General features: G+C 48.5%; 1 protein-coding gene across 1 annotated transcript in view; it reads left to right on the top strand.

The window, feature by feature from the left end:
* The first annotated feature begins 11,603 nt into the window (after positions 1 to 11,603).
* Positions 11,604 to 16,168, top strand: part of PRKX (protein kinase cAMP-dependent X-linked catalytic subunit) — a 174,119-nt gene continuing 169,554 nt past the window's right edge. Inside the window, exon 1 of the mRNA XM_068265622.1 lies at positions 11,604 to 12,307. Within this exon, the coding sequence (XP_068121723.1) occupies positions 12,127 to 12,307 (181 nt within the window). The 5' untranslated portion in view covers positions 11,604 to 12,126. The remainder of the gene's footprint in view (positions 12,308 to 16,168) is intronic.

A 16,168-nucleotide genomic window follows, 5' to 3' on the forward strand; every position in this document is an offset into this window, starting at 1 on the left:
ATCAGCAGACTGTTACTGAGCCCCTCATTGTGCCTGCAGCATCAGCAGATTGTTACTGAATCTTTTCTATCATACGGGACGTGTCATGTGTATCTGAATGTTTGGCATGATGTGACGTGTCACGGATATCTGAATGTTTGTCGTGATGTGTCACGACCTGGAAAAGGTTGGGAACCACTGCCCTAACGGATAAAAGCGATTTTCACCTTTCAGTGCTCATCCCTTTCTTTTGGCAATAGCTTAATCACTACTAATCACAATGAAATGATCTATATCTTGTTTTTTTCACCACCAATTAGGCTTTTTGGGGTTGATATTTGTTTTCAGTAATTTTTTTTATTTTCTATGCATTTCACAGCGGCAGCAGCGCTGCTTAACTTATAAAAACATCCTGGAGCCGTTAAGAGGCTCCAGCAGGACGTTTTAATACATCTGCTTGTCTGGAAGTGGTTAAGGAGTGCACTCCAATTATCACCAAGGTACCGACATCTCAAAAAGTTCTTGATTCCCTGATTTTCAAATAAACCACAAATGTATAACATCCACAGCAAGGATCTGTATCCAGCCTTCTGCCTACCCCGTGTGTCAAATAACACACCTCTCAGTATGCTGCTGATACATTATCATTACTGACATGTTGTAATAAGTGTCAAACATCTAACCATAACAGAGGCCACCATGTGATGATTAGTGTGCTGCTAATTTGGTGCATTCCTGATCATGACCCTCAGCAGCGCTAGCCAGATCCATCCCCTCGGACTTCTGATGGCTTAACCTTCATACTGCCACATGTGTAGAAGGAAGGGGGTCTCACGTGGCTCTCAGTAACGTGGCTGGAAGGCGAGGAAGAGAGTGGAGGCACGGGGGCAGGGGACACGCAGACCCAGCCTGGACGTCCAATTACGTGATGTGTTTCGTCCAAAAGGACTTCATCAGAGGTGTAACATAGGTGATTGTGGCAAGCCCTTTTATAGGCCAATTAACCTAGCTGTATGTTTTCTAGGATGTGGGAGGAAACTAGAGTGCCCAGAGGAGACACACACAGACACAGAGAACATACAAACTGTGCAGATACTGCCTTGGCCGGGATTCAGTGCTGCAATGTGAGAGTACAGTCCACTAGGCAGTGTTCCATTGTAAAAGATTTAGCATCTTTATTAGGACATTGTAAGAGTTAAAGGATACGAGAGCCGAATCAAGATGGAAAAACAGGGGGAGCAGCCATACACTGTCAGCTGTCCTGATGCCCACCGCTTCCCGTTCTCCTCTCTGCTCCCGCATCCAACCGAAATACCCTCCAGCAGCCTCTTCCGGGGCGCCGGAGCGGGCATTAATGATTTGGCCAGGCTGCACCCATCCTACAGTGCGCGACCGTAAGTGCACTGCACATGTCGTCATGACTACGTCATGAGCTGTGCACTCCCGACCACGGACACGCGCTGTAGCCCGACCAGCTTCTGCCTAGTAATGCTTAACTCTGGCAACCTGAAAGAGGCTGCCGGGGGGCATTTAGGTAGGATGCGGGGGCCGGACACAATTGATATTTTAATTGAAGCTATCAAAATTCATCATGTGCAAGCTGATATTAAAGGACCATTGTCACAAAAATTACTGTTCTCCTATGTTGCTGTCACAGTAAGTAGAAATCTGACAGAACCGACAGGTTTTGGACTAGCCTATCTCCTAATGGTGGATTTTCAGGGCTTTCTTTTCAAAAGCACTTAGTGAATGGCAGTTGCTCTGTCCAACTGCCAAACAGTGTAAAGCGAGCGAGGAGGCTGGCCAGCATCTCTGTATAAATCTTTTTTAAGAAGTGTTTTTATAAAGAATAAAGGCTATGCTGAGAATCCCCTATGGACAGATGGACTAGCTCAAAACCCGTCGGTATTGTCAGATTTCTACTACCTACTGTAAGTGACAGCAGCATAGGAGGAAAGTAATTTATGGCTCATTTTACTCTGGAAGAAACATGCTTCTTATTTGTATGTGTTTACATACTGTATGTAATGTTCATTTGAAGTTACCTCGTGTGTTTATTTTAAATAATTTTACTCAGTTCAGGTTCCCTTTAAGGAGAAAATATATCAGGCTCTATTGGTTATTGAATGCGTGTTAGTAGTCGTGTGGGTTTCCTGTATAGTTGACATGTTAGGGGTATATATCTTTTACTCAGCGAAAGCTTTATGCCATCTTCTGACACTAAGAGAAATAATTTTACCCATAATGATTATATGGACTTTCTCTCAGTGTACCTTGAATTATAGTATCTTTATGGCTTAGCTGCCTTTCCTGTAGAAATCAAGAGTGTCAAACTCAATCAATGGGCTAAAATCTAAAACAAAGTCTAAGCTGTGGGCCAAATTATTTAGTTTATAACCATGTAAAGTACCTCTGAACCAAGGGAAAAATAAATGAAGCCCTTGGTGGGCTGGATTGCCTCCTCCAGAGTGTCCTGACGCTGCTTGTTGTCTTCAGGGTCCCTCTCATCCGATTTCAAGTATTTGACGGGATCCTTCAGCTGTTCACCCAGGCAGTTCACCCAAGCAGCGCCGCGTAAGTCAGAACTGCAAAAAACAAATAGATCCAAGTGCATTGGGCACAGCTGAGATTTTATTTGCCAATTTGAGTAATTCAGCCACAAGCCAGCATGGCTGTGGTGGTTACAAGGAATAGGTTCCGGGTGCAGGTGGGAAGTGAGAGCACTAACCATATGCTGATGTTACTTGTAACCACCTAAGCCATGTTGGTTTGTGATTGTAATACACTGGGAAATAAAGTCACGGTTGTGCCCAATAACTTTTGAATTTATTTGTTTGAAGAATCCTCTTTCTTCTTGGATGGTGCATGCTGGACAGGATGCCTTGGATACTACATGATGGGTGAGATGCATATTGCTTTGTTGTCGTTCCTGACCTACTACTGAGTGATTCAGAATTGCGTAGGCACAGTTCCGAACCATTCCATGAACAAGTGCTTTCATTTACATAGCATGAGAAGTTTGAAACTCATGCCTGAGCAGATCAGAAACACTGTGCGCTGCTCAAAGCAACTTCTGGAAGGCTCAGAGGGTAAGAGGACTGGGAACGAGAGGTAACCCGAAGACAACGAACAACGTCAGGAAGCTGAGGAGGTAATCTAGCCCACCATGGGATTCATTCAATAATTTTTCCCCAGATTCAGGGGTACTAAAACTGAAATTTAAAACAGTCGCAAGCTAACAATGTATCCTTAGTAAACATTTCCTGTTGTGATTGCAGTCTGCATTGTAGCTCTTCAAAAATGTGGCAATTTTCTTGAAGGGTATAATTAGCATACTTGGCTCCATATTTAGTGTCAAAATTCCAACGTATAATGTACTCCTTCATCAGGAGCACTACTTCATAACCTCAAATGCATACAGGCTTATGTTCTTGAACATATATGGTGTATGCTTTCTCATTTTTCTTTAAATTGTCTTCCTTCTGTGTCAACTTGTTGGACATTTTGGAGTTGACTGTTGATATTTCTAATCTCCAGCTGTAAGGGTCGGTTCACACTTGCTTTAAAAACATATCCGTGAGATATGTTTTTAAAGCTCCTCAAAATAACACAGGAAGCGGATCCTAGGACCTGCTTCCACTTGTTAAAAATGTGGATTGTACACAGATCTGTGTGTCGCAGAACACAGAGTCGGGGTTTGGCACATTTTACCAGACCGGACTGAAAAATATGTCATCGCCGCCTCTCGGTCCCTTCTGAACAGCCTGGAGGCCGGGGGATTTTCCATTGGGCTGCAACAGACCAATGGGAATCCTCAGCAACAGGGAATTTTCATTGGTTCATGTTGCAGTCTATGTAGAGCCATACTTCTGCTGGCCTCAAGGCTGCTGAAGGGACCCAGCAGCGGGACGAGCGGCGGCAGAGAGACAGGTGAGCGGCGATGCGTACCAGTTAAGATGAACGACACTGCGGACGCTTAACGGTCGGGTATTTTGCACAATGCGGATGCAGAGTCTAGGGAATACATCTGCCTTACTTTTTCACGTTCCGTTTCCATTCTTCATCCTCACCAATGTGAACTGAGCCTAAAACACTGGAATACAAACACTTCACCCTAGCAGCGGGACACCCCTTCTCAAAATTGAAGTGCATTGCGGTAGAAATAGTTTATGGGCATTGTGTCCTTTGGATCAGCATAAACCTTAACCAAGGCAAGAATTTGCTTTTGAAGCTCTTGCGGGCCACATAAAATGGCGAAGTTGGACAGATTTGGCCGGTGGGCTTTGGGTTTGACACCTTGACACCTGTGCTGTAGATGTAGTATCAAAATAGCAGTTCAAGCATAACATTACAATGTGTCGTACTCCGGTCCTCCCCATGTCTCCTCCGCTCCTTGTATGTAAATTAAATTAGCGGCAGTGTGGCTCACCTAATCCACAGTTCCAGTGGCGAGTACAGACCTTTTCTCTTCCGCATGGCTCCTTTAGTGACGGCTTCTGTTGATCGCATCATCAACAGAAGCCGTTACTAGGGGAGCCGTGCAGGAGATGAGAGGTCTGTGTTCACTGCTGGAACTGTGGATTAGGTGAGCCATGCTGATGCTAATTGTATTTACAAATGGGGAGCAGAGGAGACATGGCGGGACCAGAGGATGACACAGGAGGACAATACAGGGAATCGCCGATGTCGCGGCGGGTCAGCAGCTCGTATCAGTGGGCGATCGCAAGTTGGGGACTCCCTGTATTTGGCTTATAAGACGCAGGGAATTCCTGCTTCTTGTATGCTGTGTTCCTGTCCATGTACGAGCACGGCTGTAATGTGCATGTGTAAGTAGTGGGCTGCCGAGGTGCAGCTGCATGACCTGCCTGCATGCATGCAGGAAAAAGCTGTGTGTTAGAAGCTTTGTGCTACTGCTCAGAATGTGCTCACATATGTGCAGTACAGTTGCGTTTGAACACAGATGGGTGCACGGCCACAAAAGAATATTCAATAAGCCCTTGCTGAATATGCTTAGAGGGACCATTTGCTGGAAGAGGGCTGTGTCAATATCATCCCCTCCTCAAATTGTCATAACTGCTTCTCTGCACAGGTGCATAACAGTTCTGCACCTGCACAGTTTGATCCCCAGCAACCACTCCATATCCCTTTGTAGCTTATCGATCTGCGCATCTTGGAGCTTGTGTAGCAGAGAAAAGTCATGTGGATGGTATTGCAGCCAGAGAAACCTCTTAGGCCTCTTTTCCATGTACGGTTGAACTACTTGTTTGTTGAGTAGGTCAGCCGCCTGGCTGCTAGCCACAAGCGCCATTCGGCTGCAATTACATGCAGAAGAATGGTAGCATTCGGTAACACCACTTGTCACGTTTGACACACAGCAGCATTAACCTGTGGCAAAAAAGTCTCATGTTGTGTCTGAGCATGGCAACTGCAGAACCACCGCTAGAAAGTGATTGGTCAGTGGACAGGAGCAGCTGACAGGTAGTAAAATCACCACCTTCAGCTGCTCATGGAAAAGAGGCCTTAAAGAGGAACTCCAGTGAAAATAATGTAGTAAAAAAAGTGCTTCATTTTTTACCATAATTATGTATAAATGATTTAGCCAGTGTTTGCTCATTGTAAAATCTTTCCTCTCCCTGATTTACATTCTGACATTTATTACATGGTGACATTTTTACTGTGGGCAGGTTATGTAGCTGCTCCTAGCTGTTTTGGCTGTTAGAGACAGCTGTAAACAGCTAATTCCTGTCTGTGAACATTGTTACATTGTGGCAGTTTGCCCAGAGTACTGCAATACTCAGAGCTTCTTGTGGGAGGGGTTTCAGCACAAAATCAGTCATACAGCGCCCCCTGATGGTCTGTTTGTGAAAAGCATTATATTTCTCATGTAAAAGGGGGTATCAGCTACTGATTGGGATAAAGTTCAATTCTAGGTTGGAGTTTCTCTTTAAAGTATACATCCAAGGAGAATAAAAAACAAAAATCCACTTACCTGGGGCTTCCTCCAGCCCCTGGCAGCCGTCCTGTGCTCTCGCCGCAGCTCCAGTGGCTCACGGTCTCCTCCGTTGCAGATGTCGACCTCGCGAGGTCGGCTTCCGGGTCAGCTTCTTCTGCGCTCCACTGTGCGAGTCCAGGGGCTGGAGGAAGCCCCAGGTAAGTGGATATTTGTTTTTTATTCTCCTTGGACGTATCCTTTTAAATATAAAGGTACGTTTTTAATATTTAAAAAATCAGATCTACTTACCTGAGGCTCCTTCCAGCCCCTGGAAGCGTATGTGTCCTTCGCCGCAGCTCCACTCCAAGCCAGTCTCTCGGGATCCCCTCCGTAGCAGCTGCTGACCCACGCCACTTGCGATCACACCTCCGTGGCCAGGGGCATTCTGCACAGGCAGAGAAGTACTGTGCCTGTGCAGAACGCTGCCGGCCACGGGAGTGTGATTGCGAGTGGTGCGGCCTTGTGCTCGCACATACGCAGAGGCTGCCGGCCTGGCCGGGTCGGCGGCTGCTACGGAGGGGACCCCAGGAGACCAACTTAGAGCGGAGCTGGGGCGAGGAAGACATAGGCTTTCAGGGGCTGGAGAAAGTCCCAGGTAAGTAGATCTGATCTTTAAAATATTCCCTGATGTTTCATTTAAGGGAATAAATAGCCCCTATAACTGCAATACAAGTCCCAGCCAACCCTACTATAGCTTGTCTGCTGCAATGTGGAGTAGAGATGGCCCGAACGGTTCGATCATGGAGAACTGCGAACTGTTCCGGAAGTTTGGTTCGCCCCCATAGTGCATCATGAGGGTCAACATTGACCCTTTACATCACAGTCAGCAGGCACATTGTAGCCAATGAGGCTACACTCCCTCCTGGAGCCCCCCCACCTTATAAAAGGCAGGCAGCATCAGGCATTGGACTCACTCGTGTGCCTGCAGTAATTAGAGAAGGGATAGATGCTGCAGACTCTCATAGGGAAAACTTAGTTAGGCTCTTGTAGGCTTGTTAGCTTGCTCCTTGCTGATTCCTATTGCTAAAAAAGCACCCCTCAACAGCTCTTTTGAGAGCTAATCTTGTTCTTGTGATTTTTTTTTTTTTGGTGTGGCCCACTTGCATTATATACAGCACTGTCAGTCAGTCGCAGCTGGCCTTTGGCCCCTTGGTGGTATAATTATTAGTACTGTGCCAGGTACACATTGTAATACCCATCACTGCATATACCTACCTGTTGTTCACAGTGCACCCACCTACCTACGTGAGCGCACGCCGTGTCACTGTGCCTGTCCAGTACCTGTCTGTGTGTGACAGGTGCACATTGTAATACCCATCTGTCAGGCCTGTAGGGATATCCACTCACAAATCATCTCCAATGCCCCAATCTACCTCCACACGCTTCACCCTATGTAGCGCGCCGCCGCTTGAATGAGAGGTGAGAGACAACACCTACCCGACTTCGGTTACACCCAGGCCTTTAGTGTGCAAGGTATTGGAGCTGAATGCAGGGTGAGCGAATAAACTTCCAGGCCAAACAAGGATTCAGAATTAGCAAAGTCCAGAAACAGTCCAGGGTCATACATGGGTAAACAGATATATTGCAGTACAGGAGGGGTAGGCAGGAGAGAGGTCAAGAACGGATCCGAGGTCAAACCAGGCAGCAGACAAGGAAGGTCCAATAACAAGCAGAGGTCGAAGTCCAGATAATCCAATATAACAAGAGCAGGAACACAGAGCAACCAGCAAGCTAGAGCTAGAAGCTATCATGAGCAATGACAGGAAGTGCTCAGCAAGTTTAAATACTACATGCAACCAATCAGTGGCCGGCCACATGCACACAACAGCCAATCACACGCAGGCATCAATCAGCTGACAGCAAGATCAGCTGACACAGATGACCACAACAGCATGATGACGCGGAGCGTCACCGTTCAGGAAGTGTTGGGCCGACACTTGGGTGTCACTGTTAATGAAGTCGCCAGGAGGATGCCAGGTAAGTACCGATTTCATTTTTATCTACTGTTCGTGGTCCCTTTAACCAAGTAGATTTGAGTGTTAAAATACATGTAGTTATTGTCAGCTCCTGTATCAATTCTACATGATTTTCAGACTCCCTTTGCTCAAAAAATCAGTTAATATAATATGTTTGTTAAATTTGGGGTTTGTGACTACAAATCCACCGTGATGACGCGCAATGGCCGGCATGATGATGCGGCCCGGATGTCGCTGGTAATGAGGTCGCCAGCGGGACCGGGAGAGTATTCAGGAGGCTGCCCGGGGATCTCCGCGGCCTACAGTGGGCTTCAGGAAGCCCCAGGTAAGTACCGATTTCATTTTTATCTACTGCTCAGGGTCCCTTTAAAGAGAGCCGGAGGTGGACCCCCAAAAAACTAGGCTACCTGATCAGGGGGGCTGGGGTACATTTTATTTCGGCGCCGCTCAGTTCGGCGCGGGGAATTCCGAATGACTGCTTACCCCACTGCTGCTAAACTCTGAGGCGGTGTTAAATACTATTCCCCCTCCGAGTTGTCGCAACTCGGAGGGAGATGTAATTCAGGGTCTGGCAGCCGCCAGAGCCCCAAATTACTGCTACGTGGGGCGCGCATCATAGCATTGCTGCTATCACGCACCCAGTTTCGGCGCTCAGCTCTTACAGCCGCACGCCGAAATGAACTGATCCGCGGGGGGCTGGGCAGATGAGGTAGCCACCATCCTCGCCGCTCTCTGCCACTCCGTTGGCCTGCAATGAAGCATTTTTGTTTTTGTGACCTCTGGATCACGACGCTGGAAGGAGAGAGATCTCTCTCTCACAGCATGCAGGGAGGCGGGGGAGCAGCTGGGGGCGTGACCAGGGAGAGAGAGCTGTCCAATGGCAGCTCTGGAAAGCCTGCAGGAAAGCCCCTAGTGGGGTTTTGAGCAGGGAATCCCTTTCCTCCCATTACCCTCCAAGATAGTGACAAATATTGTTGCTAATTTTGGAGGGCTACAGCACGGCAGTGGGGGGGACAGAGAGCGGCGGTCGGGAGACACAGGCATGTGATGAGGCAGAGAACATGCCTCTGTGTCTCATCTGCCCCCACCACCTCAGGTTCTCTTAAAACAAATTACAGCTCATATAAAACTTTTACTCTTTCATAATGTACTAAAATACATATTAAAACTATATTTGAATGTCAGTTTCCATAATAGCTGGGCATCGCAATAGTGACTATGGAATATCATTGAGATGCAAATAATTCTGAGTTGAAGCTGGATTATGCAAATTTTGTATGAAAATGTATGAAGCTTGAAAATAAACCAATCAGCTCCTGCAAAGGTGGAATTTGATTGGTCCATTTTCAAGCTGCATAAATTTGCATACAAATTTTGCACAAACCTACATCAATGCAAAATGATTTGCATCTTATTGACCATTCTTACTAGTGACGCAACTACTTATTGGGCTATATTCTTACAGCAGATATGTTCTTTATTATATATAAAAGATTCCTGTGTACATACACATAAATTATACAGTCACAATCAGATATGTAGAGATATAAAGATCTTCATTTAAAAATACAGGGACAGCTTTATTGCAGCAGCACAAATAACGTATTTTTTGATTGGTTTATCATTTCATTTTTTGTGGACTGAGCACTGATATTACTGTATATGAAAGTTATTTACGATGACTATTGTTTGAGAAGTAGAACATTTTTGTCACTTTTTGTTTTTATTACAGTTCAAACGTATTAGGAGTCGGTGCATTTTTGTAGAACTCCGACTCCAGATGCCCAAAACTTGTTCCTACTCCTCGACTCCGACTTCACAGCCCTGCTTTATGGTGGCACTATATGCACAAGCTGCCATTATTACTGCAACACAAGTCCTAGCAAACTCTCCTATAGCCTTTATGGTAGCACTACATGCCCCAACAGTCCTTATTGCTGACCACTAGAACACCAGGACATCTGTATGGGCGGGTAGAACTGGGGATGAAGGACTACTAGATCATCAAAGATACTTATACGTTAGTACAACTCGATGAACGAGAATATTTTGACATAGTACCCTGTCGATTGACTATACCACTTTAGTTTGGGTGGTATAACTTGGCAAAGTATAACTAGACACATCGCCGGCCGGTCTTTGGTACTCTTTGGAAGTACTCATGTCCCTGAGTACTGCTGAAGATGGGTGCATCCGTACTGCATATATGCGTGAGCCCAGACTTGCGCATGTTCAGTATAGAAAATTCGGCTTCAGAAGTACTTGGGGACACAACCTTCTGAAGGCTGCCTGGGAAGTGCCAAAGAGGTACTTCAATGGGGGAAGGAGCTTGAACAATGTCAAGGACAGAGGACCATAAATGCTCTATGGTATTCAGAGCTTCCCTGCTACATAGGGAAGTATCTAACCTGAAGACAAGGCAAATAACATTTATATTGCGCTTTTCTCCAGGCAGACTTAAAGTGCTTGAGCTGCAGCCATCAGGTCGTGCTCAGTAGGCAGTAGCAGTGTTAGGTCTCCTTGCTGTATAGGTGCTGGCTTACTGAACAGGAAGAGCCGAGATTTGAACCCAGGTCTCCAGTGTCAGAGGCAGAACCCTTAAAGAGGGTCAGAGACTAAATAAAGTACAACAAAAGTTTGCTTTCTTAAAACAGAAAGAATTTGCGATAATTCAGGTTGGAGTGAGCTTGAGATGTCTCCCAGTGCATCACTGCTGAATATATGCATATTAACGTGCTTCCTCCTGCCCCATAAACACGTCGAAGTCCCACGCCGTCCTCCCGCGGTTTGCCGTTCAGCCGCACTGTGCTCCGTTACCAGCCTCAGTGACGTCAGTCTGGGACTACTGCGCATGCGCGGGAGGTCAGTGCATGCGGAGTAGAGCCTGACTGGCATCGACTGAGGCTAGTAACGGAGAATGATCGCGGCTGCTAAACGGGAGGACAGTGTGGGACTTAGACATGTTTATGGGGCGGGAGGAAGCCCCGGGTAAGTATCAGAACTGTACTTTCTTTTGTCTCTGAGTCTCTTTAAAAAAGGACCCTGAACACAACTTATAAATGGAATTTGAATTTACCTGGGGCTTCCTCCGGCCCCCTGTAGTCTGTGAGTTTCCAACGCTCTGCGCTCCCTCCTTTCTTAACGATGGCAATTTCCTCCATGCAGCTGCCTAGCTCACGCACCTGTTGCCTTGAGCTTTCTGCGCATACGTGGTTCTTTCTTTCCAGAATCGGGCATGCGCAGAATGCTCACAGTGAATGGCCTGCTATTGCGCACGATTTGCCAGTGGAAGAATGGAGGGAGCCCAGAGGGTGCCAAAAGAATTCACCGACTGTGGGGGGAGGCTGGAGGAAGCCCCAGGTAAGTTCATATTCCATTTTTAAGTTGTTCAGGGTCCCTTTAACCATTACACTGTCAAGCCACTGTTACACTATCCAGCCTATTCTTACTTCAGATTCACTTTAATAATGAATAAAAGAAAGAATAACAAAAGTAGAAATCATTTTTGAGTAAAATAAGATAGCTTTCTTATGTTGGTCCTTAGTGGGGTGCAGCAGCCGAACATGCAGCATGTGCACATCCCAGCTCAGGGAGGAGCATGCACGTCTACAGGGAAGCCGGGGATTCCTCATCAATTCACAACGGCTGTGGAGAGACAAGAGAGCCCTCTTCCCCATTCCTTTCTGATACGTCAGCCGCCCATAGCCGTGGCTGAGCAGGCAGGGCCGGGTGACAGCGGGGCCGACACTCATGCTATAGGTCAGTTCAGGATAGTTGTGAGCGGGGCAGGCATGAGCTATACCGTGGATCCTGCCATTGTGCTATCTAATGACTAGCAGCAGCACCCCCCACTATTGTCAGTAGCGGCAATGTGCGCTCCTCCAGGCAGTAGCCAGACACAATGCCGGGGTACGGGTGCAGACTGATCAGCGCTGGCACTGCCCTCAGCCCACGCTGGAAGCGCTGCTCGTCTTCCGAACAGTAGCAGGACAGACTCGTAGCAACTCCGCTGCAGTTATCAGCACAACTATTCTCGGGTTACTCCACAGTGACTGGCTGCGGCTGTTATCAGACAGGGGCATCCTCAGATGGTGATCGTTACCTGCCACTGAAGTCTCAGCGAGGAGTCTTATATATGAGCTGCTCACACTCTCTCATCACTCCGGGCGTCAGGCTGTGATGGAGGCGGCTGCAGCCGGGGCAGTGAAAGCCAGATCTGGCTCCAGAAGTAACGGCAAGGGAAGCTGTGATGGGGGAGTCGCCAGCCCTAGCCCGGGGTGCCTGGGGCACAACTCGCCACCTTGCCCGGAGCACCAGCCGCACTACAAGTTGGATGACTTTGACACTGTAGCTACTGTGGGTGAGTGTTCATCATCATCACTAAACATCATTATGTAGTACAGCGCTCTGTATGGTGACATCTACATGCAATGTTGTGGTCTTTCATGTTAGTATTTATTATTTATATTATAGTAGTTATGTACAGCCCAGAAGTTTTGAATTAGCTTTCACAGACACCACAGGTCTAACATCACACCAAGTTCAAAGCAGTGGATGTACCTAACTTAATCTGCCAATAATGTGTGTTTGCTCCACAAATTATCATCCCCCCCCTTAATCTCTCCATCCCTGCCACATTGCCACCTCCTGCCCTCCACAATAATGGTCTGTGTGTCCTCCCGGTTCTGACGCAGCTCTCTGTGCTCTCCTGGAATTGCTGGTACTCTGTGTGCTTTCGTGACGGAACTTTGTGTGCCCTCCCGCTTGTGACAGAACTTTGTGTGCCCTCCCGCTTGTGACGGAACTTTGTGTGCCCTCCCGCTTGTGACGGAACTTTGTGTGCCCTCCCGCTTGTGACGGAACTTTGTGTGCCCTCCCGCTTGTGACGGAACTTTGTGTGCCCTCCCGCTTGTGACGGAACTTTGTGTGCCCTCCCGCTTGTGACGGAACTCTGTGTGCCCTCCCGCTTGTGGCGGAACTCTGTGTGCCCTCCCGCTTGTGGCGGAACTCTGTGTGCCCTCCCGCTTGTGGCGGAACTCTGTGTGCCCTCCCGCTTGTGGCGGAACTCTGTGTGCCCTCCCGCTTGTGGCGGAACTTTGTGTGCCCTCCCGCTTGTGGCGGAGCTCTGTGTGCCCTCCCGCTTGTGGCGGAGCTCTGTGTGCCCTCCCGCTTGTGGCGGAGCTCTGTGTGCCCTCCCGCTTGTGGCGGAGCTCTGTGTGCCCTCCCGCTTGTGGCGGAGCTCTGTGTGCCCTCCCGCTTGTGGCGGAGCTCTGTGTGCCCTCCCGCTTGTGGCGGAGCTCTGTGTGCCCTCCCGCTTGTGGCGGAGTTCTGTGTGCCCTCCCGCTTGTGGCGGAGCTCTGTGTGCCCTCCCGCTTGTGGCGGAGCTCTGTGTGCCCTCCCGCTTGTGGCGGAGCTCTGTGTGCCCTCCCGCTTGTGGCGGAGCTCTGTGTGCCCTCGTTCTTGTGGCGGAGCTCTGTGTGCCCTCGTTCTTGTGGCGGAGCTCTGTGTGCCCTCGTTCTTGTGGCGGCTCTATGGCTTGGTGAGGTTCTGTTTGCCCTCCTTCTAGTGATGGAACTGTGTGCCCTCTCACTTCTGGCAGAACTCAGTGCTCTCCTGCTAGTGGCAGGGTTCTGTGTGCCCTCCGGCTTGTGGTGGGGTTCTATGGCCTGGCGAGGCTCTGTGTACCCTCCTGATTGTGGCAGAGCTTTGTGTGCCCTGCCGCTTCAGGCAGAGCTTTGTGTGCCTTCCTTCTGGCGGTGCTCTGTTTGCCCTCCCGCTTGTGGTGGCTCTATTGCCGGGTGAGGATCTGTGTACCCTCCGGCTTGTGGTGGGGTTCTATGGCCTGACGAGGCTCTGTGTGCCCTCCTGATTGTGGCAGAGCTTTGTGTGCCCTGCCGCTTCAGGCAGAGCTTTGTGTGCCTTCCTTCTGGCGGTGCCCTGTTTGCCCTCCCGCTTGTGGCGGCTCTATGGCCTGGCGAGGCTCTGTTTGCCCTCCAGCATCAGCTGGTGCTCGGAGGGATAGAAAATTGGAACAGAACTGGTACAAAATTGGAGAGGATGGCCAGTCCTTGGACTGGTTGCTCTGAGCAACTGCTCCACTTGCACCAGATTTCTTCCAACTCTCCTTGCACTGGTTTTGATAAATCTGCTCCTGTGTGCCCTCCCACTTCTGCTGGTGCTTCATGTTCCCCCTACAATCTGCATATGCTTAAAGGATACCACAACTGAAATGTGACATAATGAGATAGACATGTGTATGTACAGTGCCTAGCACACAGATAACTATGCTGTGTTCCTTTTTTTCTTTCTCTGCCTGAAAGCGTTAAATATCAGGTATGTAAGTGGCTGACTAAGTCCTGACTCAGACAGGAAGTGACTACAGTGTGACCCTCACTGATAAGAAATTCCGCTTTTTTACCTCTTTCTTGCTCTCAGAAGCCATTTTCTGCTAGGAAAGTGTTTTATAGTTGGAATTTCTTATCAGTGAGGGTCACACTGTAGTCACTTCCTGTCTGAGTCAGGACTGAGTCAGCCACTTACATACCTGATATTTAACTCTTTCAGGCAGAGAAAGAAAAAAAGGAACACAGCATAGTTATCTGTGTGCTAGGCACTGTACATACACATGTCTATCTCATTATGTCACATTTCAGTTGTGGTATCCTTTAACCTCCTTAGCGGTAACCCCGTGTGTGACACGGGGTAAGCCGCCGGAGGGTGCCGCTCAGGCCCTGCTGGGCCGATTTGCTTAATTTTTTTTTTGCTGGACGCAGCTAGCACTTTGCTAGCTGCGCCAGCACCCCGATCGCCGCCGCCGCGCGCCCGATCGCCGCTATCCGGTGCGGCGCGCGGCCCCCCCCCCCCCCCAGACCCCGAGCGCTGCCTGGCCAATCAGTGCCAGGCAGCGCCGAGGGGTGGATCGGGTCTCCCAATGACGTCCCGACGTCGCTGACGTCATCCCGCCCCGTCGCCATGGCGACGGGGGAAGCCCTCCAGGAAATCCCGTTCTTTGAACGGGATTTCCTGATCGCCTATCGCCGGAGGCGATCGGCGGGGCTGGGGGGATGCCGCTGAGCAGCGGCTATCATGTAGCGAGCCCTCGGCTCGCTACATGATAAAAAAAAAAAAAAATTAAAAAAAACTGTTGCGCTTCCCCCTGGCGGTATTTTTCATACCGCCAAGGGGGTTAAAGTTCAGTCAACTCTCCCTTCAATCTGTCAGCAGTCTGTATAAGGTGGCCATACACTTATAGATGTATAGAAGATAGAAGATTCGACCATAGATTTGTCAGATGCATGTCAAGTCTAATCTGACAGGAATCTATCTGATGTGTGCCACACACTAGGAACAGATTTCCAATAGATTGGAATGAAATCTGTTGGAAATCTATTCAAAATCGAACTAAATGCATTATTGGATCCAATCAGCGGGAGGGAAGGGACGTGGGCGGGTAGCGCCGATACGGAGGAGGCGGGGGAGCGGCGCTAACAGACAGGCGAGAGGTAAATATTGTGCTGGCGACACGCTGCGTGTCGCCAGCACTGCGGGGGGTATAGCGGCGCGCAGGGGGGATCTTGGAGGCACACCATGGGGCAACAGAGGCTGGTGTTAGTGTGCACAACCAGCCTCTGTGCCCCACTAGCATAAGTAAATCCCACCTCGGGTTCTCTTTAAGGTCACATTCACAGTGGGATGTTACGTTGTGATGCGACCTTAAAGTTACATCGCAACGAGGAGAAAAAAGAAAAAAAAAGTGTTAACGCACATGAATGCTGCGTTACTGTCATATGCAGTAGGTACAGGAAAGCATACAGGCAATGAAAAGTATGCTTTTCTGTACCTGGTAACGTGTGAGTTACCATAACGATACACGTCACAATGCGATGCTAACGTTGCACTGTGACCGTCCCATAGGATTAGCATTGCACTGCGGTAAGCTGCTTTATAAGATATTATAACGCAGCGCCGCAACGTACCACTGTGAATGCGGCCTGAATGAGCATTAAAGAAACAACCGTGAATAAAGGAAAGCATGATAGTTGTGATTTATAACAACTCTCCACTGTTAGTCAATGTTTTGTGAGGGGCAATATGCGTATCCCAGCTTGCACCATCTATTGGCTGCCCGAAAGGGAGGAGCATCTATATCTGTAGGGTGAACCAACTTTTGCTCTGAAAATCTCAAATGTACTGCAATGCAGTTGCAATTTTTTTTTGACCC

The sequence above is a fragment of the Hyperolius riggenbachi genome, chromosome 2 (assembly GCF_040937935.1).
Source record: "Hyperolius riggenbachi isolate aHypRig1 chromosome 2, aHypRig1.pri, whole genome shotgun sequence".
NCBI lineage: Eukaryota > Metazoa > Chordata > Amphibia > Anura > Hyperoliidae > Hyperolius > Hyperolius riggenbachi.